This window comes from Vespa mandarinia, chromosome 11 (genome assembly GCF_050613455.1).
Source record: "Vespa mandarinia isolate Hongniang chromosome 11, ASM5061345v1, whole genome shotgun sequence".
NCBI lineage: Eukaryota > Metazoa > Arthropoda > Insecta > Hymenoptera > Vespidae > Vespa > Vespa mandarinia.
Genome location: NC_140820.1, coordinates 5,535,001 through 5,562,298, shown reverse-complemented (window position 1 = coordinate 5,562,298; position 27,298 = coordinate 5,535,001). Strand labels below are relative to the sequence as shown.

At 28.2% G+C, this 27,298-nt stretch overlaps 4 protein-coding genes across 18 annotated transcripts in view; 2 read left to right on the top strand and 2 right to left on the bottom strand.

Annotated features, from left to right (window-relative positions):
- Window positions 1-13,384, bottom strand: part of LOC118441466 (cytosolic carboxypeptidase 1) — a 36,329-nt gene extending 22,945 nt beyond the window's left edge. For 5 of the 13 annotated variants that reach the window (XR_004838108.2, XM_085660427.1, XM_085660428.1 and 2 more), the window contains exons 1-13: window positions 9,831-10,326; window positions 8,190-8,338; window positions 5,678-5,760; window positions 4,562-4,673; window positions 4,196-4,338; window positions 3,907-4,051; window positions 3,648-3,779; window positions 3,166-3,309; window positions 2,459-2,630; window positions 2,082-2,148; window positions 1,821-1,999; window positions 1,037-1,664; window positions 55-567 (exon numbers count right to left, since the gene is read on the bottom strand). Coding sequence is in view for 12 of the 13 variants with exons in the window: in XM_085660427.1 (XP_085516553.1) it covers window positions 55-567; window positions 1,037-1,664; window positions 1,821-1,999; window positions 2,082-2,148; window positions 2,459-2,630; window positions 3,166-3,309; window positions 3,648-3,779; window positions 3,907-4,051; window positions 4,196-4,338; window positions 4,562-4,673; window positions 5,678-5,760; window positions 8,190-8,338; window positions 9,831-9,925 (2,562 nt within the window). In the remaining variant the exon portion in view is untranslated. Of the gene's footprint in view, window positions 1-54; window positions 568-1,036; window positions 1,665-1,820; window positions 2,000-2,081; window positions 2,149-2,458; window positions 2,631-3,165; window positions 3,310-3,647; window positions 3,780-3,906; window positions 4,052-4,195; window positions 4,339-4,561; window positions 4,674-5,677; window positions 5,761-8,189; window positions 8,339-9,759; window positions 10,327-12,647; window positions 12,782-13,146 lie in introns of those variants that run through there. The other 8 variants (XM_085660429.1, XM_035865890.2, XM_035865897.2 and 5 more) reach the window with 8 other exon arrangements.
- A 4,034-nt stretch (window positions 13,385-17,418) lies between these two features.
- Window positions 17,419-19,059, top strand: LOC118441472 (uncharacterized). Its single transcript, XM_035865916.2, has 4 exons — window positions 17,419-17,466; window positions 17,947-18,126; window positions 18,370-18,489; window positions 18,653-19,059. Exons 1-4 carry the CDS (start codon window positions 17,461-17,463, stop codon window positions 18,869-18,871), a joined length of 525 nt encoding a protein of 174 aa, XP_035721809.1. The 5' UTR covers window positions 17,419-17,460; the 3' UTR covers window positions 18,872-19,059.
- A 712-nt stretch (window positions 19,060-19,771) lies between these two features.
- On the top strand, window positions 19,772-21,564 carry LOC118441468 (uncharacterized). The gene is made up of 2 exons (XM_035865909.2): window positions 19,772-20,826; window positions 21,259-21,564. The coding sequence occupies exons 1-2, from the start codon at window positions 19,834-19,836 to the stop codon at window positions 21,562-21,564; spliced, it is 1,299 nt and encodes a 432-aa protein (XP_035721802.1). The 5' UTR covers window positions 19,772-19,833.
- Window positions 20,957-27,298, bottom strand: part of LOC118441471 (uncharacterized) — a 9,005-nt gene continuing 2,663 nt past the window's right edge. The window contains exons 2-4 of one of the 3 annotated variants that reach the window (XM_035865914.2): window positions 26,532-26,740; window positions 23,967-24,204; window positions 20,957-22,646 (exon numbers count right to left, since the gene is read on the bottom strand). In XM_035865914.2, the coding sequence (XP_035721807.1) occupies window positions 21,951-22,646 (696 nt within the window). In that variant the 5' untranslated portion in view covers window positions 23,967-24,204; window positions 26,532-26,740 and the 3' untranslated portion in view covers window positions 20,957-21,950. Of the gene's footprint in view, window positions 22,647-23,214; window positions 23,269-23,966; window positions 24,750-26,531; window positions 26,741-27,298 lie in introns of those variants that run through there. The other 2 variants (XM_085660079.1, XM_085660078.1) reach the window with 2 other exon arrangements.

Below are 27,298 nucleotides of genomic sequence, written 5' to 3'. Positions count from 1 at the left end.
TTCAGGATAAAAATATTTAATTGTAATAAAATATATAAAAGATATATAACTCACTTGTGTAGGATTGCTCTTCGAGTCTGGCGATGTTATAGTCAATACTGGATTTTCATTGTTATTTAATGACTCGCAAAGTGACTCGGCACGAAAATAAATGTTAGAGGATGAAAGCTTTTTGGTCCATTTCCAAATATTTGTCATCAATTGGCTATAAGTATAAGGGAAATGATAAGCCAGATAACAAACGTCATAAGCATGGGTAAAAGTGACAGTGAACGATGTCGTTAAATAGTTCTTCCCTTTTGTTGGTCTCTGATAACAATTTCTATAATAACAAATATCTGTTCCAGTTCTGACCCAATATGGTCGACCCAATTGTGCCTCGGTTACGCTAAATAATATAGGCTTCATGCCAAAATTAAATTGAGAATTTGCCTTCTCACAATTGACGATATTAAACGTGTAAGAAACGTTTGCTTCCATATTTGAAACCTCGAAGTAAAACCATTGATGTCTAGAGGCACTGTTAACGTCTGGCGTTAAGATCAAATCGTATTCTCTCAAGCCTATCTGCAAGAAAAGACAAAAAAAAAATACAGAGAAACGATATGAAACGATATATGGATGAAAATGATATACAACAAAACAAATATATCTTGTCTAAGTCAATATTTGGGATAAATTAGCACGTTCACTTCTCAATATACAATTTCGTAAATGAACAAAAGAAATCAATGTATTAACAATGATATCTTGATTAATTTAAATAAAACATTAATGATGATCATTTTAATTAACGATTATTACAATTAAAAAATTAATCTTTTTAATAATGATCAACTTATTGATTTAAACGGAATATTTAATGAAGATTATTTTAATTAACTAATGAATAATGATACTACTTCAATTAAATATCTCTATTGATTTGTTAATGAATGACTATAGGTGATTCGATGATACATGTTAACAATGATCATTTACAGTTCAATTATTAGTGAACGCGTTAACACAGTTTAAACAAACATTCTGATTGTACCTTAATAGCTTTCCTAAGATTTCCACTTTCAAAACGAGACTCAAATTGCAAATGCTTAGTTTCCAAGTTCCTTTTTCCTATTCTCTTTTCGTCCCAATTACAAAGTAACTTGTTTTCCGTAATTCTATCATTCGACGACGAAGACGTCGTTACATTGTCGAGATCATAAACAATCTCTTGAATTGTTGTACCAGCATGTAGTCCCCTTTCCACGCAGGTTAACAATTTAGCACGACAAACTTTTCTATCCTTGCTGTTCAATGGTTCTGGTTTTCCTAATGAATCACCACCAACCAGATCGGGATAAGCAACTTTGACAAAACTGATAACACTTTTCACTTTGCTCGCTATCAAACAATAAGCATGCCTATCAGTGGTAGTCGATGAAATATCTTTCAATGTTTTCAAATCAGATTTTGTATTATCCGATTTAATTTGATGTCTTAATGATCCATTGGTATGGGTATCTTTTGGGAAACTTTTCGATTTGGATATTTTTGTATAACGTGAGAACGTTTTATCGTCGTCGAACGTTGAATTCGTCGAATCTATAAACTTTTCTGATGACGATTTAGCAAGACTGAGTTGTAACTGAAGATTGCCTAGCTCTTTAAAGAAAACATTATACCTAAAATGAAAATTCATAATGTTGGATAAATATTGAGATCTTGTGAAAATTATAAAAAAAAAAAAAAAAAAAAAAAAGAAAAAAAAGGAGAGATAAAGAGAGAGATAGAAGAAAAAAAGAAAAATGATATTCAATGATGAAACCAATGAAATTTACCCAATCAAATCCTCTTCGTTTCTTTGAGACGTGAAAACTCCGGCAAAAAATTTACTCTCGTCTATTTCCTCGCTGGGATACAAATTCTTATCACTTGTTCTCCTCGAACTATGACTATCTTCGTCATCTCCTGAATCGAAATCACTGTATAATCTTCCAAGCGAGGCCACGCTGTTAGCCTTAAAAGAAATATTCAAATTAAAGAACCTGGACAAACTCTTCTCCACAATTTTATATGACTAACTAAACTGCGACACGTACTTGACTGTCAAGGTCGCTGCCACTTTCAATGCTGTTAGCCCTGGCATTTGCTTCCGGCAAGACAAATCTGAATAAAAATACGTAAATAAGTAAATAAATTAATACATAAATAAATAAATAAATAAATAAATAAATAAATAAATAAATAAATGAATAAATAAATGAATAAATAAATAAATAAATGAATGAATGAATGAATGAATGAATGAGTGAGTGAGTGAGTGAATGAATGAATGAATGAATGAATGAATGTATGAATAAAATTGTCGTAATAATTGTCATATTTTAAAATATAAACAATAATAAATGTTCTTATATATGTATGTAAATTAAAAATGGACAGATCAAATCTAGGAAACCTTGAAAGTATCGTTCACCTTGCAGGAGACATTTCGGGTACAGGCAACTCCTTCTTTTCCAGACATTGATTGATTATACCACATATACGTGACAATAAACAATCGTAGGCTTTTTCCTCCGGGCAGTTTGTACAAAACCGGTACAGTAGCTGTAGACCATTGTTAGACTTAATAGCCTTCCTTCCAGACTCTGAAAGTGGGAAGAAGAAATATCTTTTAAACGATTCCGAGTTATCCGAAGAGGCTTTCTTCAAGAGGAAGGAAAATACATCTTCGAGACATGCACTTAACTGAGAAATCTTTTTCTTTACACTATTCATAAATGTTAAACCACTCGACTACATTACGTTCAAAAATTATCTTAAGAAGTACGATTTTTCTTTTTCCTTTATTTTTTTCTTTTTTTTTTTTTGTTTATTTTTTTTTCTCTCTTTTCCTTTCTTTTTGGCATTTTTCAAATATCCCTTGATACTTCGAGCTCCGTAAAGTGCGAAATACAAAATCCAAAGAATTTCAAAAAATGGAATATAAACGCGTCGTTGTGTTAAAAGGAAATTGTGAAATGACTTATAATTAATTCGTATGGAACGTTTACTGATTGTCAGATCAAACGTTTAACCGGACACGGTCGATGTAACTCGTTATAAGCACCTGTCAGCCTTTTTTTGCTTCTCTTAGAATTTTTCTGGATACTACGCGGTTTGCTTTCGTAAAAGGAACTTTACTTATTACGCAAAGATGCTGTAGCGTGTTCAGAACGTAGTTGGATATCTTCAGTCTCAATTGCCCGTCGAATCTCTCCCATCTCTCGAAAGTTCGCATCAGTTGTTGAACCATTCCGGCCTTTACAAATTTTGTGCAGCATAATTCTGAGAAAAGAAAACAAAGAAAAAGGAAAAAGATAAAGGGAACAGACGGAGAATTATTATTAATCGTATAATAAAAACAAAAAGAAACTAATTGTTAATAAATACGTTAATATACGAATTATATAATAATAATAGTAATAATTTATAATAATAATTTATTATTATATATAAAATAATATAATAATAAATATTATTAATTAATTATTGATGAATGTTAATAACTATTATTAATAATAGTTGATGATGATGATGATAATGATAATAATAAATATTTTGTTGTAATATTTCATATCAATAATATCATTGATACTAATAAAATAATAGAATAACATACTTACTGCTCATTGTGAAATATTTCAAACATTCGACCAACGCTTTTAATTTAATATGAGGTACATGACCAATGCAAACGAAGGTCTTTTCTAATGTATTGGCAATCCCATCTTTGATAAGAACTTGTTGAGAAAATGCTATGAAAAAAAAAATATATGTATATATATATATATATATATATATATATATATATATTTATTCAGCTAATAAATGATTCAATCTATATGATCGATATCGTAATATTAAACTTATAACGATACTTACAATTTTTAGCAAAAACTTTGATTATCAGCAACAAAGGAAGAATTGTTTTACCGTTGTTGTAATGTTGTTGAAGGAGCGTATGAAATATTTTGACATAATTTGAATTTTTCAATTTCGTTACAAATTTCTGATCCCTTTGGCAAACCTACAAAAAAATTTATAAATAAATTTTATATATCATTTCCATATCTGTTGTTTATAATTTATTATTTTTTATTATTATTATTATTATTATTATTATTATTATTATTATTATTATTATTGTTATTATTATTATATACACATTTACCTGTCCCAAAATCCAAAGAACTTCTTGTACAAGGACTTCCGAGGAAATACTATCCATATGCTGCAAATTCATTAAAAGTTTAACTAGGACTTGCGTGATCCCGAAATTGATCAGTTGAATGACCGCCATTCGGTTACTGTTTCCTAATTAAAAAAAAAAAAAAAAAAAAAAAAAAAAGAAAAAGAAAAAAAGCAAATGATAAAGAGTTCATTCTTATCTCAAACTTACTTATTTAAACATTTCTATTCGACAAAGTTATTAAAAGATAAGTATTATAACGTAGATATATGTAGATTAGATGCGATCATATAAAGATTATTTACTACATAGATCAATGATAACGATTAATTTATAAGTTAATATTACTTGTTGCATTTTTGCTCTTGTTTCCTTTCGATTTGCCCTTTGTCATTTTTGGTGATATACATTCGTGTAATATACCAGCTATACTACAATTCAACACGTAATCCTTGGAATTCTGTAAAAAAAGAAAAAAAAAGAAAGAAAAAAGAATTATTCATTTTAATATTTTATTTGTCAATACGAAAAACGAAATTGAAAAACGAAATATTGGTATTATTATTATTATTGTTGTTATTTGTAAAATTCGTTGCATACAAAAATCGCTTTTTGTTTTTTTTTTTTTTTTTATTATTATCGTTATAATTTTATTAATAAAATTATTTTTATTCGTAAAATTATTCGACGATCACGATTTTTATATCATCTTTCCTTTTTATTTTGAAATAACTCGATTTGATTTAAAACCTGACTTGATTTTAAATAACGAAAAAGATTTCGATCGTCACGCAATTAAAACTCATAGTTCGTTCGTGCAACACTCATTAGAAATAAAAACGAACGGGTTTCTAGTTTAGTAATCCTTTCCGAGATAGATTGACACAAGAGTGCATAACTCGTTAATGCGACTTTGTCACGCTACTATTTCGTGTACGAAACTCGAATACTTTCATAGTTATCAGAAACGCTTAATCAAGTCTAGATGGTGTGGAAGTATTAACCAACGAACACGTTTCGATTCATTTGATCGTTTTTTTTTTCATTTGATCATATACTAAAAATAAATCCTTTAAAATATGTATGTATGTATGTATGTATATTATAAAATTCATATTATAATTATCATATCGTATCATATCAAAACTGACAGATAAAATAGGATTTATTGTCAGAGAAATAAATTATATAAAATTAAATAATATTTTCATAATTTATTCTGCAGATGAAAAAAAAAATGAAATAAATAAATAATGTATGTAATATTATTATTAAAGATCACCGATGTATGCTTTACTATAAATTGAAACCATGTTGTATGCAAAGTACAAAAATTATAAGTTTATGTATTTGTTAAAAGTTATAAGTTTATATATATATATATAAAAAGAAAAAGTATCTTTATCCATGGAACTCTGTCATATAATATTTATAAAGTCGAAACTTTATCTCGATAAAGTTTACCTCAAGAATGGTAATAAAAATCTCCATAGCACTAGAATTCTTACACCATAACTTCTCCAAAGTACGTTCGCGAACTCGTCGGTCTAAAAAATAAAGTAAAAAGTTTTACTGACAGTACATATGTATGTATGTATATATAACACTGTTCAATTGAATATTAAATAGAACAATAAATAAAATTTATGAAATTAGTAAAAATAATTGTAAATAAAAAAAAAAAAAATATATATATATATATATATTTTTTTTTTTTTTGCAACAAAGCAAACATACATTTTCTTGGCAAAGAAATATGAATAACCAAATGAACAGCTGTGAAGAAAGATGCTACAACTATGATGAGATACCGAACATACTGTTTATGTGTTCATGGTTAAGATGGTGTAATCCAACTTTCAGAATTGACACCAAGCCAATTCGGATCAATGCCATGAGCGCAACTACGTGAAAAAATATATGTAAACCATAGGTTCAATTTATCATTCGAAAGTTATTTGCCGTTCCAATGTCAACAATGATTTAATCTGTTATTTGATATATTTCTAACAAGACCTTTCTATTCGGTTTAAGTTAATTTATTTGCCAACTCTAAAGCACTTAAGAGAAAATGTAAACTCTTGTAATAATAAAATATATATATATATATACACATATGATTTGAGAATGACAATATGAATTAGAGAACAATTTAGAAACAATTAGAACAATTTAGAAACGAAATCGATGTAACTCATTCGAGTGCATCGACATTTTTCTAGTTGAATGGAGTTCAATTAGGTACGGAATAAGATAAAATGTTCATATCACATTGGCCCAATTTCAATAACTATCGATTCTATCATTCCAGTATGTATTGTCCGGATATCATTCGTTAGTTGGATAACAGCCAACTAATAATATATCAGACCATCTGACGAAAGTTCTTATGTAATATTGTTTTTTATTAATCTTTAATACGAATTCTCAGAAATAACGAGATCATTCACATCCAGATGTTAATATCTCATAAGTCAGTTTACACATCTGTTCGAGAAATATCATAGTCAAACTGAACATGACTTGATGTGAAATTTAGAGATGCTCGTTTTTATTATTATTATTAATATTATTTCTCTTTTTTCTTCTTCTTCTTTTTCTTTTCTTTTCGCAAAAAAAAAAAGAAAGAAAAAGAAAAAACATCGATTCGAATCAATTACGATGAGAAATGAGAGACACATGTAGTCGAAAGTTTTTATCTATTTTTTTTTTATCTTTTTATTTATTTATTTTTTTTTTTTTTTTTTTTTTTTTCATAGATTGTATCGAAATTTTCAAAAAAGTTTGACGTCGTTCGAAAAATAACGTTTACGTAGTCACAATCTAATTCTATATAAATCGGGTTATCTCTAGAAGTAGGTTTCAGAAGAAGAACTTGAACGAGCGCATAAAGTCCAAGTTATATATCTCTTAAATGACCTGAATTTTCATTTCACAATTTTGTGTGTTATAAGTTGCTATGTACAATTTAATTTTGTACTTAAGTATACACGTATTCAAGAGTAATGTTGATAACAATTAAAATTTATTATTTTATATCTTGACTAAGTGATTTAAAGATCTGAAAAACACTAGGAAATATAATGTTTCCATTGTACAAAAGAAATATAGTAAGCATACGATAAAATTTGTTTTAAAGCCAAAATTCCAATCTTAACATATCTATTACTCGAATTTCTATTTCGTTTTAATATCTGAATCGATCTAACGTACTAGTACTTTGATCTTTTCTCGTAGATCAATTAACGTGATATCGTTCTTAAAATAAACCTTAGTAGTTTCCCCCTGTCTGTTCCTGAGATTTTAGATAAGGGTAAAGTATTAAGGGTAAAATTTTCATTGAAAATAAAAAGAACGATATATTAGGAAATTCATTTGTAGATAAGTAGATAAGTGGTAAAAAATATAAGATTTGTAGATAAATTTTTACTTTCTCGATTTATTTAACCAATTATAACTCAATTTTTTGTCATGTATCTACGCAACAATTATATATGATATGAAATTTTATTAATTGAAAAAATTAATTGCCCAAAAATATCTCAAGTTAATATATCAATATAGTATTATTTGATAAACTCTCTCTCTCTCTCTCTCTCTCTCTCTTTCTTTCTTTCCTTCTTTTTTTAGTATTAATATAATAAAATTGCATAGATAATATACACTATAATTATACTATATCAATATAATAAAACATTATAAAAACTTCGAACATGAATTAAATTAATTTGATGACGAGATAAAATAAAATGAAACTTAAAAAAAAAATAAATAAATAAAAGTATTATAAATATGTACCTTTAAAGTCATATGACTTTATCATTTATAAATTACATTATAAGCATTACATTAAATAAATGTTTCTATTTAAACAGGTAAAAGAAAAATTAAATTATAGAGAATTAAAATTAATAGAAATAAATAGATAATTATATATATATATATATTTCTTTTTTTATAAAAAATAAATGATTACCTGAAGACGTGACTCGTGCGTGTATCTTAGCTATAATACTTCTGAATGTTTCCCCACCTTCTTGTGGTTTTGGCGCGAAACTTCGTAGCTTCTCCAGGATAACGTCGTTTATAGCATCGTCCACGCATCTATTACTCGGCGACATCGCACTTAAACCGCAAAGCAAACAGTTAAAATTACATCGTTCTGGTAAAAGTGATGGTAACTTAAATGAGCTCGTTAATAGCTTAACACAGCATGGCGTGCAAAACGATTGTGATTTAAACGAAAGTAATTATCTTTCAATTGTAAACGAATTTGCCGACAAAAATAATAATAATAATAATAATAATAATAATAATAATAATAATTTTATTAAATTGTACAAATTGATAATGATTATTCTTAAAAAAGTGAATAATATTATTCATTAATTTTTAATTGCAGAATATAATAGATTTAATATTTTCGATTGAAAAAATAAATCAATCTTTCGATCTTAGATAAAATGTTGCTATGAAATTACGAAAAGACGAATTGATTGTCATTGTAACGAGAAATATTGATAGAAGATATTGCTGAGAAGAAGAACAACAATTTTGTTTCTTTTTTTTTTTTTTTTTTTTTTATACAATTTCGAATAAAACAACATCATGAAATTATATTACAAATCTGTATCGAGAGACTTTAGCCGAAAGAAATAAAAAAATATCAAATCTAAATCCATTTAATATAAATTTTCGAACTAAATGTTAATTTTTCGATTACAAAAAAGAGAGAAGTAAACAAAGAAGAAAAAAAAATAAGAAAAAAAGAAAAACAATAATGATGAAAGAAATGAAATAAAAGGAAAAAACTATTTTTTCTTTCATCGTAATTAAAAAAATATGAATATCTCTAAAAGATATCAATGAGTCTCTTTATTATGGCTCTGATCCAATTCAAACGAAAAATCTCATTAATTAGATTTTGCTATCAGCTGGCCACAGTTAGTCAATGTCACAAAAATGGAAAATCATGCATAGGAAAGGGAACTTTCAAGGTTAATTAACGCAAAGACCGTAACGAGCTAGGAACGTTTGAAAATAACTTTCAAAGTTTAACGGGAAGCTAACAAGTACTAGAAGTTGATGTAATTAATAATTAAGCAAGTAGATACTAAAACAAACTGAGTATCTAATATATACATACATATATACGCGGGCATGTTCACACACACATACAAACACACACACACACACATATATATATATATATATATATATATATAAGCACGCATGAACAGTCGTAAACATTGTATATTTAATATTTAAGTTTGAAATTCAAGGGAATCTAGTTAATAAGTTAAATCTTAATATATGTATATATACTAAAAGAAATCCTAAGGAATAAAATGACGATGCTAATTTCGTTTAACTGATAAGCTGATAAAGCGATGAATGCAAAAGAAAAACTGTGATGACTGCAAATAGTAAGTAATATATTAGACAAAAAGAATGAGAAAGAGAGAGAGAGAGAGAGAAAGAGAAAGGAAGAGAGATATTTAACAGACTCATGGCAAACATATACATATATGCTCACGCATACACACACTAAGGAAGGACGGACACACACACGCACGATACACGAATAGGTTGTTTCTGTGTTGCTTTTGATTTTTACTCTTCCTCTTCGATGTCCTCCGCATTCTCCTCGAGTGCAACCACTTCCATCGGTCGCTGGTTCTCCTTGTCGCACTTTTCCAATGCACTTTTCATCTCTTCTGTTCTTTCTCTTTTTCTCTCTCTTTCTCTCTCTCTCTCTCTCTCTCTCTCTCTTTTTCTCTATTTCTCTCTCTTTTCTTTTATTTTCTTCTTTTTTTTTCTTCTCACCAAGATCGCCTTTGTGTTTTCGATGATGATGATAAAGACTGAGATAAAGGAAGGAAGAAAATTATGATCGTTGAAATCGTTTCGAATTTATCGATATGAAAATTTTGCTTAAAAAAAAAAAAATGTTTCTTTGTAAGAGACAAATTTGAATTTTGTTTTCTCTCTCTCTCTCTCTCTCTCTCTCTCTCTCTCTCTCTCTTTCTCTCTTTTTCTTTCTCTAGTTCTCTTTTTCTTGCTTTTTCTTTTTCTCGAATTCTCGACAAAATTCGCGATCCACACGCTTCAAGACTCTGAAGCGGTTTGACGTTTCTCGCTGCCAAAACTATGTTTAAAAGCATCATAGCACGCACGCATGCACGCACGAGGTACTTCTATTTATATCTACGGCCGCTTTCCAAAAACCGGTTAGTTTTTATTTATTTATTTGTTAGTTTAATTATTTATTTGTCAGTATTCTTTTTCTTTTTCTTTTCTTCTTCTTCTTCTTCTTCTTCTTCTTCTTCTTCTTCTTCCGTTTCTTTTTCTTTTTTTTATTCTTTTTTGATTATTTTTTCTTTTTTCAATATCTCTTTAATTTCTCACATAAATTTCTTTTTTATCAAGAACATTCGACAAGGCTTGAAAATGTCATGAAATATTTAAATTTCACAATGAATACGTGACTAATCGTTATTAGAAGGAAGACAATAACGTACACGTCGAGATGAGTCTTAAAGAGAGATAGAGAGATAAAGCATACGTGCAAGATAGGAGTTAGTATTGGTAATATTAATATGTGAAAGAACGAATGAATGAAATGTTAATAAATGAAAAAGAAAGAATTTAAATATTAGGATGTTATAAGAAATAAGATAATTAAAAAATAAATAAATAAAAGTTAAAAGATACGAGTTACATAACGAACAAATAATTAAGTTTAAGATGAAACGTATTTACAAACAAAAATTCAATAACGATTGACTTATTTTTTCTAAACAATAAAAAGTGACACTTAGTTATATATTTAATAAATATACGAATTTAATATATATATAAAAAAAAAATATATATATATAATAATAATAATAATTAACAAAACTATAAAAACAATGAAAGATACAATCTATATAATATGTAAGATCGATGATAAGAATTATAATCGAATATAATTAAAAATTAAAAAAAAGGAAAAAGGGAAAAGTAAAATGATGGACTAATTCCTTTTTTTTTTTTTTTGAAAAATAAAAAGAGACAGATATACAATATATCCGAATATTCAGAGCAATGAAATGTACAAATCGTTGAAATGCACTATTCATATCTAATTTTAACATCTCACAACATTTTGTAATTCGACGCGAATATAAACATATATATATATATATATATGTATATATATGTATGTATATATATATACATATATGTATATATATGTATGTATATATATATATACATATATGTATATATATATACAAAAGTATTAGTAATCTATATGATCTGTCAAGATTATATCTGTTTAGAATAGTACGTCACATGAACGAATGAAAAGTTCGAGAAAGCATACACGTTGTTCTAATCTTTCACGATTTCTAAGTTTCGCCAAAATGTAGGTCGGTAAATTATTATGAGACAGCTGATTGTAACCACAAAATGATAGTGTTGATTGATTATTTACACAATGGTATACATTTTCTAATAGTTTCTTTACGAAAGTGATAACTGATACAAAAGACCGACAAAGAGCGACAAAGAGCGATAAAGAGAGAGAAAGAGAGAAAAAGAGAGAGAGAGAGAAAGAGAGAAAGAGAGAGAGAGAGAGAGAGAGAGAGAGAGAGAGAGGAAGAGAGAATAAAAGGAACGGAAAAGAGAACGAAAAATCGTTCGGTTAGGTATACTTCTGCGCAGAAGATGTACACAAATGAAAGGCCAAAAATAATCGTTTCGTCGCTATAGAACGATCAGAAGAAATTAATGTTTACACGGGATCGCACACGATAGCAATGCACTTTCCTCGAAATCGACCTCGAACACGTGTCTCCTTCAACTACCACTCGACCTTAATGTCAATTTCAAAAGAAATATACATATATATGTACATATATATACATATATACATATATATATATATATATATATATATATATATATATATGAGAGTCGACAAACAAATTAATCCTTATCCTTCGTAAATTAATACTTTTGAAATATTATTATCAAATATATCTAATCTCAAATATACCCACACATACACACACACACATACATATTGTTATTATAAATTATTCTTTTTTCGAATAGATAATATAAAAAAAAAAGAGAAGAAAAGAAAAAATAAAAAAGAAGAAACCAAAAGAGCAAACCAAAACACATTGAATTATTTAAATAATCGAGATATTTACCTATTGAATAATAAATACATATATATATATTAATAAAATTTTTTCACATTAATAAAATATAATAATAAAAAGTTATTCGAATGATATTGAATCACAATATGCTAGTTAATTAATTATATCATTATATCACAATCAACCTGTAAGTGCACAAAATGACAATGACAAGATAATAAATAAACGATTAGATAATGAAAGGATTATAAAAAAGAGAAAAAGAAATGAGAGCTCACCGTAGAGGAATATTTTGAATAAAATTTCTTCGATTAAAAATGAAAATTGAAAATTCACTTACACTCGATATTAATAGTTCCCCCATACACACGACTATGAAAACGTAAACGCTCTCGTGGCCATCCGTACGAACATCCGACTAACCTTCGAAAGTAACAACAACGGCTACGACGATAACAACGACGACGACGACGATGACGACGACGACGACGATGACGACAACAACGACGACGACGATAACAACGACGACGACGACGATGACGACAACGACGACGATGACGACAACAACGACGACGACGACGACGACGATGACGGCGATAACGATGACGATGACGATGACGATGACGATGATGACGACGACGAAGAAGAAGAAGAAGAAGAAGAGGAGGAGGAAAAGGAGGAAGGAAAAAATGAAACAGATCGTTTAAATACGCCCTATTACAAGGACCTAACTGATTCAAGAAGGACGAAATATCCAGTTCGAAATGGTTTACTTACGTGACGTCACACTCACGAAAATTCGATGTGATATTACACGTATATCGAAATGAAACGAGAGAGAGACAGAGAGAGAGAGAGAGAGAGAGGGAGGGGAGGGGGTGGAGAGATATAAAGTGTGAGAGAAAATGATGAAAATTGTAATATATGGATTGAAATAAAAAGAGAGAGAGAGAGAATGAGAGAAAAAGAGAGAGAGAAAAAGAGAAAGATGAAAGGAACGTGCTCGTTGAGAGCAGAATCAGGTGTATGCGGCACTTGTTGATAAACACGAAAAGCTACTGCAGATTGATTAGTAGGCGTGCGAAGTTCCACGAGGGTAGTCGACGCCTCACGAACTTTCCTATCGATTCATATGAAAGGGCGCCTTGGTTCAAACTGGTCCACATGTTCTCTCTCTCTCTCTCTCCCTCTCTCTCTCTCTCTCTCTCTCTCTCTCTCTCTTTATTTCTTTTAATCTCCAATTCTTTTTATTCATTAAAATCATTTTCTAATTGTCTTTCGATATGACATTCGTTAATCGAACAATTTTATTCGTTTATCAATATATCATAATTTTCATTATCAAATTTTATAATTATTATGAATTTTGTATGAATTTTGTGTGTGTGTGTGTGTGTGTGTATCCATGTAAGAATTTCATATTTTATATTTTTAATAACAAATTTGAATTTCTATCACTTCATCTTCATTCTCTTTTATTTTATTTATTTATTTATTATTATTATTATTTTATTTTATCTTTTTTTTGTTTTTTCCCTTTTTTTTTTTTTGAAAACTTAATATGAAAAGTAATACGAAAAAAAAAAGAAAAAAAGAAATGAGAACGAATAATTATCAAATCTCTGTGATCGCTTTGAAAAATAAGAAAAGTGATAAGAATAATGCGAAAATGGTTTAACTTCTACTTTCTCACTTTTCTCATGGAATATCACGTAATGTTAAAGTGCACGTAGGAAATCCCGAAAATAACATCTTCGTGAGAGATATTGACGTCATTCTAAGTGGGATATTAATTCCATTGAACGATAGATATGGATAGCGTGCACACATAGCGTGCACGCATAGTCTTTAAATGCGTTAAATATGTGTAATAAAAGAAATTTTTTAATTCGAATGAAGTGATCGCGAACAAAGGCATTTCCGGTGGTATCTCTTCATTAAAGAATTTACAAAATCAAGTTTTATCTTTTACGATCAGATCGACCTTGGATATCTATAAAAGGTCTCGACGAGATTTAAACAAAAAAAGAAAAAAAAAAAAGAAAAAAAACGAAAAAATCTTTAACTGATCTTTAAACTGATAAACGAACTTAATAATTTCTGATATAGTAATTAAAATAAAAGAAAGAAAAAAAAAAAATATATATATATATGTATATATAAATGCATGCGTATAAATACTTCAAATTTATAATTACGAATGTCTTGAATAAATAATGAAATTTTATTGACTTAATATTATAATCTTTTCGATTTTATTTATAATAATTGAAGTGTATTATTTAAATTGATTCTCGTTCCGATATTATTAATATAAATATATTCGATTTCACACGATTTCAAACGACTTTATCGACGAAACTTTATCTTTTTCTTTCATTTTATTTTTGGTAAATAAGAATTAAAACGCATAACAGACATATATACATATCTCCGTATAAAATGTACGTTTAATAATGATTATGACGAAAGATTTAACCTGGCACAGGACCCTTTATTCTGACTATCGTCATCATGATAAATCTTCTTCCGTCGTTCCAAACGAAATTTTATTTCTGCCAGTCCAAGCGCCTGTCCTCTTCGTCTACTTTTTCTTTTAACACGTAACACCAATTTTGGCTTTTGCTGACGCACAGACGAATGCATTTCAATGGTAATCGAGAATCTGACTATACAACGATGTAAATATATTTAATACAAAATTTTCGATCTCGCTAACTCGCTAGATCTTCATTTTATGCTTCCTTGGTAACTCCGCGATTTTTTTTTGACTCATCCTGCCTTCGGCAAACGATAAGGTTACATAAGGTCAAGACAATGATCTCGATCAAGATGGACGACTACGTACAATGTGAAGTCAGTCCAATTTTTTCAATTCGATTATTCGAACAAAAAAAGAAAAATATTAATAACAATTAATATTAATATTAATTCGATAAACACGAACGCGTTAATCAACATTAATTAACATTTATGAATTGTATTTTATATACAAACACACACACACACTCACACACGCACATATATATATATATATATACATATATAATATTGTCATTAATATTAATTGATATTAATTAATGTGTTCTCTCGAGGAAATTAATTAAAATTAATATTAATATCATTGTTATGTCGTTCAATTATAATATCTAATTAATTTTGTCGAATAATTTAACAAATATAAAATATATGCGACATGAGGCTTATAATATTCATGAAAAGATTTATCGATAAAAATATACAAAAATTAATTATTTGTTCTATAAAAGAAGAAAAGAAGGAGGGGAAAAAAAACATTTCATGATTTTAATTCAAATTCAGGTCTATCTAAAAAAAAAAAAAAAAAAAAAGAAAATGAAAAAGAAAGGGAAGATTTTATTTGTTTAATTTTTTTTTCTCTTTTTCTTTCTTTTTTTTTTTAAATAAAGCCACACCCATGTGAACGATCGTTCTCGATCTCTAAGGAACATCGATCAAGCATCGTGTTACGGTCTCGTAGGAGGGTGACGTTGCCTACAACTTCGGGTGGAATATTAGAAATGCAAATTCGAACGTGAAAGATAACACTCGACCACACCCTCCTCATCCAAATGATCTAAACGCGAATTCGACGATTTTTCAGCCGGTTTACACACATCTGCATCGCCATAGATATATAGGGTGAGTCACATGATTCTTTAGATGTTATCCTGTTGATCACCACCATTGAAAATCATTTTCATGATAAAAAAAAAAAAAAAAATAAAGCTATCAGAAGAAAATATTCTTATAAGAATCGTCATTCTATTATATTTTGTATTTTATTATTAATAACTATTGAAGATCATTAATTTTATTATTAACAGTTGAGAAAATCAAAATAAAAAAGAGAGAAATTAGTAAGAATAAAAAGAGATCGTTAAAAAGAATATTCTCATATTATTATTTTATTTATATCGTCAATAACCATTGTGAAGATTATTATTTTTATTATAGATAATTAAATCGTTTAAAAAAGAAAGAAAAAGAAAATATTCTTGCAAATTAAAATAACGTTAATTTTATCTTCTTATTATTATTAAAATTATATTTTCAATAACTATCGAAAATGATTTTTATTATGGAAAGTATTAAAAAGAAATCATCATCATATTATTATTAATTTAATTACTACGTCCATTAATTATAACTATCGAGAATTATCTTTATTATAAATAATTGAACCATTGAAAAAAAAATATATATATATATATTTATATAGTTATAAATATCTTCTTATCATTTGATTATATTAGAAATGAAATATTTCCGAATGCGAAGAATTATGCTTATGGCTCACCCTATATACATACGTATATATAGGTATATAACTTGTTTTCTTTTTACTCATCTTTGGTCGATACATTCGTCGAGTCATTCTAGATATATTAAAATTTTTCTTGTTAAAGTATTTACAATAAAATGTCGGAGATTTATCGATAGAGATAAGGACGATAGTAAAAACGAACAAATCGATACTAATTACCGAAGAAATGAAACTCGATAATTTCTAACATCATCGATTTGCCAATTTTATAACGAACGATTAATATCCTTTTAATTTAATTATCTATATTTAAAAGTATCTATAATAATAATGTCGATTTTAATTTTCATGATTATTATCATTCAATCGGATTAATTTAAATCGACTTAGTGTTAATTTACAAAAATTAAAAAAGAAAAGTTAAAAATTAAAAAAAAATGAGAAGGCATGAAAGACGGCAAAAATACAAACGAAAGTACAAAAAGAAAAAAAATACAAACAAGAAAGAGCATATCATACAAGCGTAAATTTGTTCGTGCAAATTTTCCCTCTGTCGGCCGTGTTAAGTATAATAAAATTAATTATTATGGTTGATCTTCCTTACAAAAACATCCTCCTCGATTGCCCATGAGAAAAAGCAACGGCTATGGGCTTGTAGAAACTAAAAAGGAAGACTCACGAATGATATTCACGTGGTGGGGGTGTTGCTCTTCGAGAACAGGATATATAAATCGCGAGTAGGGCTGAAATTCAAGTTAGTTCTGTGCTAGTTTTTCTCTGACAATAACTGAGATTCTCTGTACGCAATGCAGGTAAAATCATAGTCATCCGCGAATACAAAGACCATAGTGTATTCTGATCGTCAAAGAAATCTTTATTCTCTCTTTCTCTCTCTCTCTCTCTCTCTCCCTCTCTCTCTCTCGCTCTCTCTCTCATTTTATTTATTCGTTCTATTCACTTAACATTCTCTAACGTGTTAGAAAAGTTAAATGAAAAGATAAGAAAGAGAAAAGAAAAATAAAACTAATACATCGGCTTAGAATAAATCGAAGGTCGTACGTTTATTTTTTTTTTTTTTTTTTTTTTTGTGTTTTTTCCTTTCTATTTATCTAAGTATATTCGATGAACGTGATCTGCATGTTAAGTATCAGGAACATAATTTGTAATACTTTTGGTTAGATAACAAATTTCTCATCACGTTTTTATCGTAACTTATTGTTAGCTAAAAAGAAAAAAAGAAAAAGAAGAGAAGAAAAAAAAAATATATATATAATCTATAATAATAATAACAGGGTGGAACGTCGTTGCTTATTTTTTTAATTCTGACGATCTCAATCATCGAAATTCAATCTGCATCAATTGCTAAGTTATATCAGAGCAATTATCAGTATCCACAAACGATACGTCCTGAATACTATCAAATCGCTCATCAGAGTGGTCTAGCACCATATTATATATACAATTCGTTTCAGGTAAGTGATAAATGGATAATTTTCATTATAATAATAATTATATAATAATAATAATAATAATAATAATAATAATAATAATAATAATAATAATAATAATAATAATAATAAATTATTCAAACTGAACTAATTCATGATAATAACAAATGATTTATTTTTTGATATAATCTATAGATTACATTTTTTTTCGTTTAATTTATATAAAAGTATAAATAATAAAATTTCAAAAGGATACATGTTTCATAGGTACATACTGATTTAACGCCTGGAAGTCCAATTATTTTGCCAGAAAAACAAACAACGACTCTTACTCATCTGCCACCCTATGGATATTACTATTACGACTTTAGATTCCCAATTAATCCGGTAATTAATAATAATAATAATAATAATAATAACAATAATAATTTTCTATTTTGTATTATGTAACATGAAAAATTAATTTAAATTAGTTTTATTTATATTTTCAAATATTTTGTATGTGTATGTGCGTGTGTAGGTGTGTGTGTATCGATATTTATTATCACAGGTATATCCGGTATTGAGTCCATCTCATCCTGGATTTATCCCGGTATCAGGATCACCACCGATATCGACTGATCGTCCATTCGATGTTGACAATGATGACGATAGTGGTATCGAAAAATTGGACACAAAAGTTGAGCCAGAAAAAGAAATAAGAAAGCCTGATACTAACGATGGAAACTATGACGACGACGATACGATAACTATCGAAGCGATTAAATAATATTTTTCTTTTCTTTCCTTTATTTTTATTTCTTTTTTTTTTGTTTTTTTGTTTTCTTCTTTCTTTGATTTACTTAATACAATTGGTTATTCATATAAATCCATTGTAATATAATTTTGATAAATAATTCATTCATCTTTTATTTGAACTCAAATCTATTCGAACGCATTCATTTCATTTCTTTTCTTTTCCTTTTCTTTGTTCTTTTTTTTCTTTTTTCTTTGTTAAATAAATCGATATAAATATGTTCATTTCTTATTTCTAAATAATTTATTATTTTTACATTGAACTTTTCGTAATTTACCAAACTCATTCGTTTCTTTTTCTTTCGTTTATTTTTATAAATCGATATAAATATGTTCACATTGTAAGATTATTTTTTCTAAATAATTTCATTATCATGAACTTTGTGATTGATGTGTGTTAAAAAAAAAAAAAAAAAAGAAAGAAAAAGAATAAATAAAAAAAAATACCTTCAAATCTTATTAAACTTATTATTATATTAACAGTTATCGAGTTTCTTGATTGGACATTTGTAATATGACATTTTAAATCAATGGATTTCTCTTATCGCATGTATTTTATTTTTCAACAAAACGACATCGAAAGAAAAATACGGAAACGATAAATAGTTTCTCTCTCTCTCTCTCTCTCTCTCTCTTTTTCTCTCTTTTACTATGTATCGATTAATTTATGTATATATATATCCATTATCTCTTCAATAAAATACGATAATCGTTAGTTTTAATGGACTCATTATTATTCTTAGAATAAATCATAGAGAGAGAGAGAGAGAGAGAGAGAAAGAGAGAGACAGAGAGAGAGACGCGAGAAGAGACTCAATAGAGGTTTCTGACCCCAAGCAACATAGATAATGAACGGACAAAGTCGTTCGCGAGAAATTAGATATCATCATTGAACTTTACATCGCGAATAAGCTCGGATCTATTCGGTAGTCTAACATGATTATTACGCGAAATAAAATCGATATAATTATTATTTCTTTGATAGTTTTATTTTCAGTGATAGCATATCATGTAGTATCGACTCTGAAAATTGACAACGATGATACGTCTATCAAAAAACGAGTGACATTATTCAACAATTTTGAAAAGAAAAAGGAAGAAAATTTGGATTCTCGAAGAGGATGGAAAAAAATAAAGGAATTCGTTCACAGAAAGAATCATCAATTAGAATCTTCAGAAGTTTATCCAACGAACGATTATTCAATTAAAAAGGAGGAGGATGAATTGTTGATAAAATACGACGAAATAAATCATCTGAGATCGGATAAAAACGAAAATAATGATATTAATTTAATGGACGATTGGAAGAAGTATTTCTTCGTTTTTAACAATAATAAAGCTCGTAAAAATATAACAAATTCGAAGGAAGAAATATCAATGGATGGGATCAATCGTTATATAAACGTAGAAAATATTTCAAATGAATTAACACTGAACAGAAACGTACGAGCTATTAATACAACGGATTATTATGTTCAGAGAAAGGCAGTTATGGATAAGTTTCATGCACGTCAGCGTGAAATAGCCACGAAATATGGTAAACGATACAATAATAATAGTTCAAGAATCATTCATAGAAACAATGGAACGTTAGACGAAAGGATTAAAAAGTTTAAAAACATGAACGATCCAAATTTGGATATATTTAAAGCTTCATCGAATAATTCGTCATTTGGATCAGAATTAAAGAATATAAGAGTTAATCAGAAAAAAGAAAATTTTGACTATAAAAAATCTGAGATCAATGAGAACATTTTAAGGAATATCACGAATTATACTTTACCTATTATTCATAATTGTACGAACATAACTTTACACAGTGCATACTCGAAACAAACACGAAACAAATTGACATTATCTTGTACGAATAAAAAAAAGGAGTCGATTGTTAAAAGAACTACCGAATCTCCTCCACTCAGACCAAACAGAGTAAGTCGACTAATTTTGATTTAACCCTAGTTATGCCTGTGGATTATAGGAGATCTCAGACCAACTTTGAACTCAATTGAAACGATTTGCGCTTTACGTGATTAATGAGTGCTTTTTTTCTTTTTTCGTGTTTTTCTTTTTTTTTTTTTTTTTTATTTAATGACAGAATTGAAAATACGCTCTCAAACCTACTGATTATTATTTCTGAAGCTTCCAAAAATATACAGTATTTTTTGGAGTCAAAATTATTCGTTCTGTATAAATGACAGGCTGTTCAAAGTGTCTAGGATGTAGAACGCACCAAGTGCGCAATTTGACATTTTTTTTTTTTGAGATGTGTACAACTAGGGTTAAAAAAAGATTATATATATATATATATATATATATATATATATATATATCAACATCTTTCAACGATTTTACATTGTTTAGGCTACTGATGGAAATCTAATATGGGGTACATGCAACGGTACATTGGTTTATCAACACAATTTGTTGCTAAACCTAAAAGGACCGTCCAATCTTGAAGCTGTCTTTGAAGTTATCATTGATGGGCCACTTTGTATAACTTGCGTTAAAGTAAACCCAATCAATAATACCAAAGAAAATGTTTCTAACGAATCAGGCGGACCAGATTATAGACACGTCAAACTCAAATTCAAAGGACCCGAAAACAAAGGTTTCTCGTATACGATCAAAGTTTGGGCAATGGCGAAGGAAAATGATACTTGCGGCTAATTAAACTCAATTGAATTTTGTTAAGAAAAAATAAAAATACGATAAAAAAAAAAAAAAAGAAAAGAGAAAGAAAATTTCTAAAATTGTTATATTATAAAATCGTTTAAGAAAATTTTTCAAGAAGAAAAAGAAAATTTCAACTACGAACAATGTGTATTTTGTGCAGTCTCTATCAGCCTCGAAAGTTTCTCAAGAAGAATCCTCGAGAATGTTGTATTCTCAAATCGCGCGTTGGTTCTCAAAATTGTCTTAATTTTTTTTGCCTTTTTTTCTATCTTTTTCTTTTTCTTTTTCTTTTTCTTTTTTTTTCTTTTTTCTTTTTCTTTCATTTTACAAATCAATAAACTGGGATTTTGAGAACACATTCATCCATCGATTAAAATAACTCAACGCGAGTTATTCGGAGATGACGTTGGCACTGGCGGTGGTGGTACATCTGGTATCTTCTCTCTCTTATTTCCCTCTTCCTTCCTTCTAATGCCATCGTTATTTTCATCACGACTATGACTCGATTGAAGACGCCCAGTCGATGATGGTTTTGGAATAACAGGTGGAATTGATGCGAATGGTTGATAATCGACATAATATGTTCCAGGTATCAGATGAGGATTAAACGTATTATAAGTATAAAAATAAGGATCGTAATAGAGCGATTGATAATTTGGATAAAAGCTAAGTGGCACGTCGTCCTCTCCATTTTTTCCATTCTCATTTTTCTTCGACGAGTCTTCAACAATTTTCTTCACTTTAGAACCATCCAAACCATCCTCCTTTTTCGTAATTGATTCCTTAGAAGCATCATCGTCTCCCGGTTTATCAATATTTTCAATATTCGGTGATTCTGTACGCGGTAAATGTATCACTTCTGGTCCAGCAAGATGAGGTGCTACGTGAGTATAATAAAATGGTGGCACGTAACCAATCGCAGTTCGATGAATCACTGGTTGTATCACTGGATAAGCTCTCGACGGTGAAAGATTTTGATTACTTGTGATAACGGCGTTGTATACTTTTGGTACCCTCAATAAGCCTGGTTCTGATGCCACGATGCATATCAATAGCGATACGATCAGGATCCTCATCTGAAGAAAGATTAGGCTACTTAATGGGATTAAATTTCTTGTATTATCTTTCTTTTTTTTTTTCTTTTTCTTTTTCTTTTGTATAATACTATATATTAACATAATTGATCTTAACATGAATAAATCTAAATTCTAAATTCTTCAAGAAACGTTTAGATATACCTTTATTGACATTACGTATAATTGTATTATAAAAATTATCGAACAAAGATATTTCCAACTTATTCATATGAATATCGATAGATTCTAAATCAAAGATAATAATTATTTAAAGAACGAATCAACGATAAAATTCAATGGACATGTATGTTGCAATTCAATGGGTTACATTAAAGACCTTCATTTAATCTAATATCTACATTTTTATCATACCACGATAAACGTATGTTTATTTTTCTATTTTTTTTTTTTTTTTTTATTATTAATAAAATTATCTGATTGACTGATTTCAAAAGTAGAAGAATAAATCAAAAAAAGAAAAAAAAAAAAGAAAAAAAAAAGAAAAAAAAGAAAAAAGAAAAGAAAAAATAAAATGAAATCAGTCGACACATAAATATATACGTCCTACATTCTTTATCCACGTTCCTGCCACGTGTCGACGTACTCGCCTTAGATGTTGTTTCTGGGAAGGTAAGTAGTATGTCGATAAAAGAAGAAAAGAAAAGAAAAAGAACAAAAAAACTGAATGAATAAGATAAGGAGAGAAAGAAAAAAAGAAAGAGAGAAAGAGAGAGAGAGAGAGAGAGAGAGAGAGAGAGAGAGAGTGAGAGAGAAGAAAAAAGAGAAAAAGAAAGAAAGAGAGAGAGAGAGAGAGAGAGAGACAAGGATCTTGCGTGTATGCATGTGAGAATGTATAAAAGATACGAGGCGAGCGTGCATAGAATATTTCATCGAAATAAAATCCACTGTAGGCGTTCATGCGATCGCTATATGTTCATCTGATCTCAAATATAAAAAAAAAAAAAAAGAAAAAAAAAGAAAAACAAAGAAAAGAAAAAAAAGAAAAAAAAACGAAAAGAAAAAAATCAGTCCAAAAGAAGAAAACAAGAAGAAAACAAATTTATCGTCAAATCTATTTTAAAAAATCTTAATGATATATAACAAAATAATTAATTTTCATTCGATTTATATTTCATTTGTATATGATAAACTTAGTTCATTTGATCTTGTTGATAAATGAAAAGAAAAATTTTGATGATAAATAAAAAGAAAAAGATAAGAAAAAGAAAAGAAAAGAAAAGAAAAAAAAAAGAGGAAAAAGAACTTGTCGCAATATTTTTAAATTATTAAAATTCTTTAATAAAAAGACAACATGCTCACCTTTATCGTATCAACGCCACAATTGCCCTTCTCGAAGCTACGTGTCGAAAAATGTTGTCTGTTAAGAACGGGGATCGTCGAGAAGCTGACAGCAAGTAGCAAGAGAGCTGCATGCTCCCGTAGTATATATGGCTCATGGGGTCTCAGGGTTCAAGTCCCAACTCCCCCACTACGTAACCAACTCGGCGAAAGTACTCACCGATAGTCATGTACTATAAGGTCCCAACTTCGAGTCTGACTATAATAATATAAGGAGTGCTGATAAAACGTAAAAGGACGTCAACCTGGTTGACGTTCCATCCGAATCTAACGTGCAAGGATACTTTCTTTTACATTTTTTATATAAATTATTGAATTATTGAATCAATAATAATCATCGAAGAACGCCGTAGATTTAGATAACAATCATATATCGATATAGTATAAATATATATATATATATATACATACATAAATATATATACATATATATATGTGTGTATATGTATGTGCGCGCACGTGTGTGTGTGTATGTGTGTATAAATATATCATTCGATTGAACAACATATCGTAATATTTGAAAACGAAAGTGGGCTACTACCTTGAACGAAACTCTCATTTTGATGTCACCTTATTAGGACGAGATATACAAAAATATATAATCGATTTAATCGAATACCGATCTCTTGTTTACATATTTATACCTACGTAAAATTTGAAGTGCAGTTGAAATATAATAATGGCCAATGTCACTTTTCATTTTTATCAAATTTCTCTTTTCATAATTTATATATATATATATATATATTTTATATCAATATATATCTATATATATATATTCATATAAAATATATACGTGATATAAATATTCATGTATATACATATATACAAACACATATTGCATTATTACGTAATAATATTATTTGACCATTAATGAAATTTGATAAAATAATTTTTTGTAAAAGAATTGATAAAAAAATTTCCTAATTGTCATTATAATAATGAATAAAATATAACATTGAAAGAAAAATTTGATAATATTGAAGAGCCATCGGACGACATAATGTCTTTGACTTTAAATTTCATAATTTACACATATATTAATATAATATCAATGTTGAATACATTGAAAATTTACGATTTACTTTCATAAATAATTCATCGTCCGCTACCTTCATTTCCTTTCGCCAGATCGCTAGTTTTTCTATCTAACTATGCGAAAGCTTTTTTTTTTTTTTTTTTTTAATACGTCCTCGTATTAGCTTCTATATAATGTCTTGTACTTGACTGTTACGTTTATAAAGTCCTTGCACGAGTAGTTAATTAAATTCTCATAACATAGAATATATTAATATATATACCAGTTACACAAGGAAATTTCTTTTAAAATTATAACTTGGCACGTGCCTATTAATCAAATTGATGGAATTTCGACTAAATTATCCTTGAATTTGATTTCTTCTATATATTGTCTATATATGTATATATATATATATATATATATATATATATATATATATAGTTTTCTTAATCAGCAAATAGATAAAAAATGTTTGAAAGTAATTTTTTTTCATAAAAATTCGCATTTTTAATATAAAAAAATATTGCAATATCGTGCTTGCATATTAGAAAGAAAAACAATTGGAAACGTCTTAGATTTCTAATTGAATAATGAGATATTAACGTTTCATAAATATCAAATCAACACGAAAAAAATAAGTATAACAAAAAAAAAAATATATATATATATATACGTATATAATTGCATAGTAATCGTACGATTTCTTTTTCATTAAGTTTAACTCTAAACAGACATTATTACTACGTACGTTAAAAGCTTACGTATCAATTGTACCGATAATTTTGATCTTTCGACATTTGCCGTTTGATTTTCTTCCATTTTTCATTTTATCGAAAAATATCAAGAAAATTACATACGTTGAAACAATATTCGAAGTTGGTGGTTCCAAATAAAAAACAAAAAAAAAAAAAAAAGAAAAAAGAAAAAAAAAGAAAAAAAAAGAAAAAGAAAAAGAAAAGAAATACATTAGACAATACTAAATCTTACGTCGCAATAAATAGATCGAAATATTTTCGTATATAAAATCGACATGACGTTCGAATCGATTTGAATAAAGAACGACAGAGATATATATTACATTATTCTATCTCTGTCCATTTTTTCTCTCTTAACAAAAAGATCAACATAAATCTTCCATGTAAAATAAGCCAATGGAAAAAGTTAACAATTTGTCAAATCTATCAAATCGTTGATAAATATTGCTCGTAAATGTTTTAATATATAATGCTTAAAAAAAAAAAAAAAAAAAAAAAAAAAAGAAAAATTTCATATTTCGCATTTGAAAATATTCCTCTCATTTCCTTCGAATTTCTTCTATCGGCGAAATCATTATATCGATTCTATCGGTATATAACACATTCTACGTAGAAGCAATAGCGGGAAATTTGGTAGAAAAACTATCAGCAACAGCACCAATGGTGATAGTAATAACAGCAAACCAGCGTATAACATCAACCACCAGATCGGTGATATTCCGAAAATTGGTTCTAACATGATCCCACTACCTTCTTCTTCTTCTTCTTCTTCTTCTTCTTCTTCTTCTTCTTTTTCTTCTTTTTTCCTTCTTCTCCCTCTTCTCCTCCTTCTCCTTCTCCTTCTTGTTATTATCGTGTGTTGCCTCTAACCAATGAAACTCGATAGAGGGCGCGCACGACAACGAAGAGGACTAAGGTCATTGAAGAGCGATGATGGATCAACTCATTCTCAAAATTTCCTGGAAAGAAAGAAAGAATGAAAAAAAGAAGAAAATCAAAAATCATTTCATCTAAATCATTTCATCTCTCTCTCTCACTCCCACTCTCTCTCTCTCTCTCTCTCTCTCTCTCTCTCTCTCACTCTCACTCTCTATATGTATGTGCGTATATATAATGTATATAAATTATTTATTAAATTTCCCTTCTTTCAATTGTAATTGTAATGTATTTTTTAAATAGATTATTAATAATTACTAAAAAAGAAAAAAGAAAAGAAAGAAATTAGAATCCTATTATTTCTCAATAGAAATACTAAATGACGAATAAAAACACGATAGACGATAGAATTGCTTACTACGTTAGAATTACGATCGATTTAGCATTGATCGAAAGTTCAAGAAATTTATGTTATAGGAAATTTGAAAAGATGAATTTTCAAATGAAAAAAAAAAAAATAAAATAAAAGAAATAAATGAAAAACACGTAAGACAAGAAGTTACTGGATTGACTTACAAGAATAACATAACGTCCTTGTAAAAGATTATAAACGTTTGCTTGTTCACTGGTCTTGAGACCGG

Excerpts from the sequence above, each read along its gene's own strand:
- LOC118441472 (XM_035865916.2), top strand. Across the intron at positions 18,127-18,369 it reads ATATATACAATTCGTTTCAG|GTACATACTGATTTAACGCC; the intron begins GTAAGTGATAAA and ends CATGTTTCATAG. Across the intron at positions 18,490-18,652 it reads TTAGATTCCCAATTAATCCG|GTATATCCGGTATTGAGTCC; the intron begins GTAATTAATAAT and ends TTATTATCACAG.
- LOC118441468 (XM_035865909.2), top strand. The coding sequence starts at position 19,834 with ATGATTATTACGCGAAATAAAATCGATATAATTATTATTTCTTTGATA. Across the intron at positions 20,827-21,258 it reads CTCCACTCAGACCAAACAGA|GCTACTGATGGAAATCTAAT; the intron begins GTAAGTCGACTA and ends TACATTGTTTAG.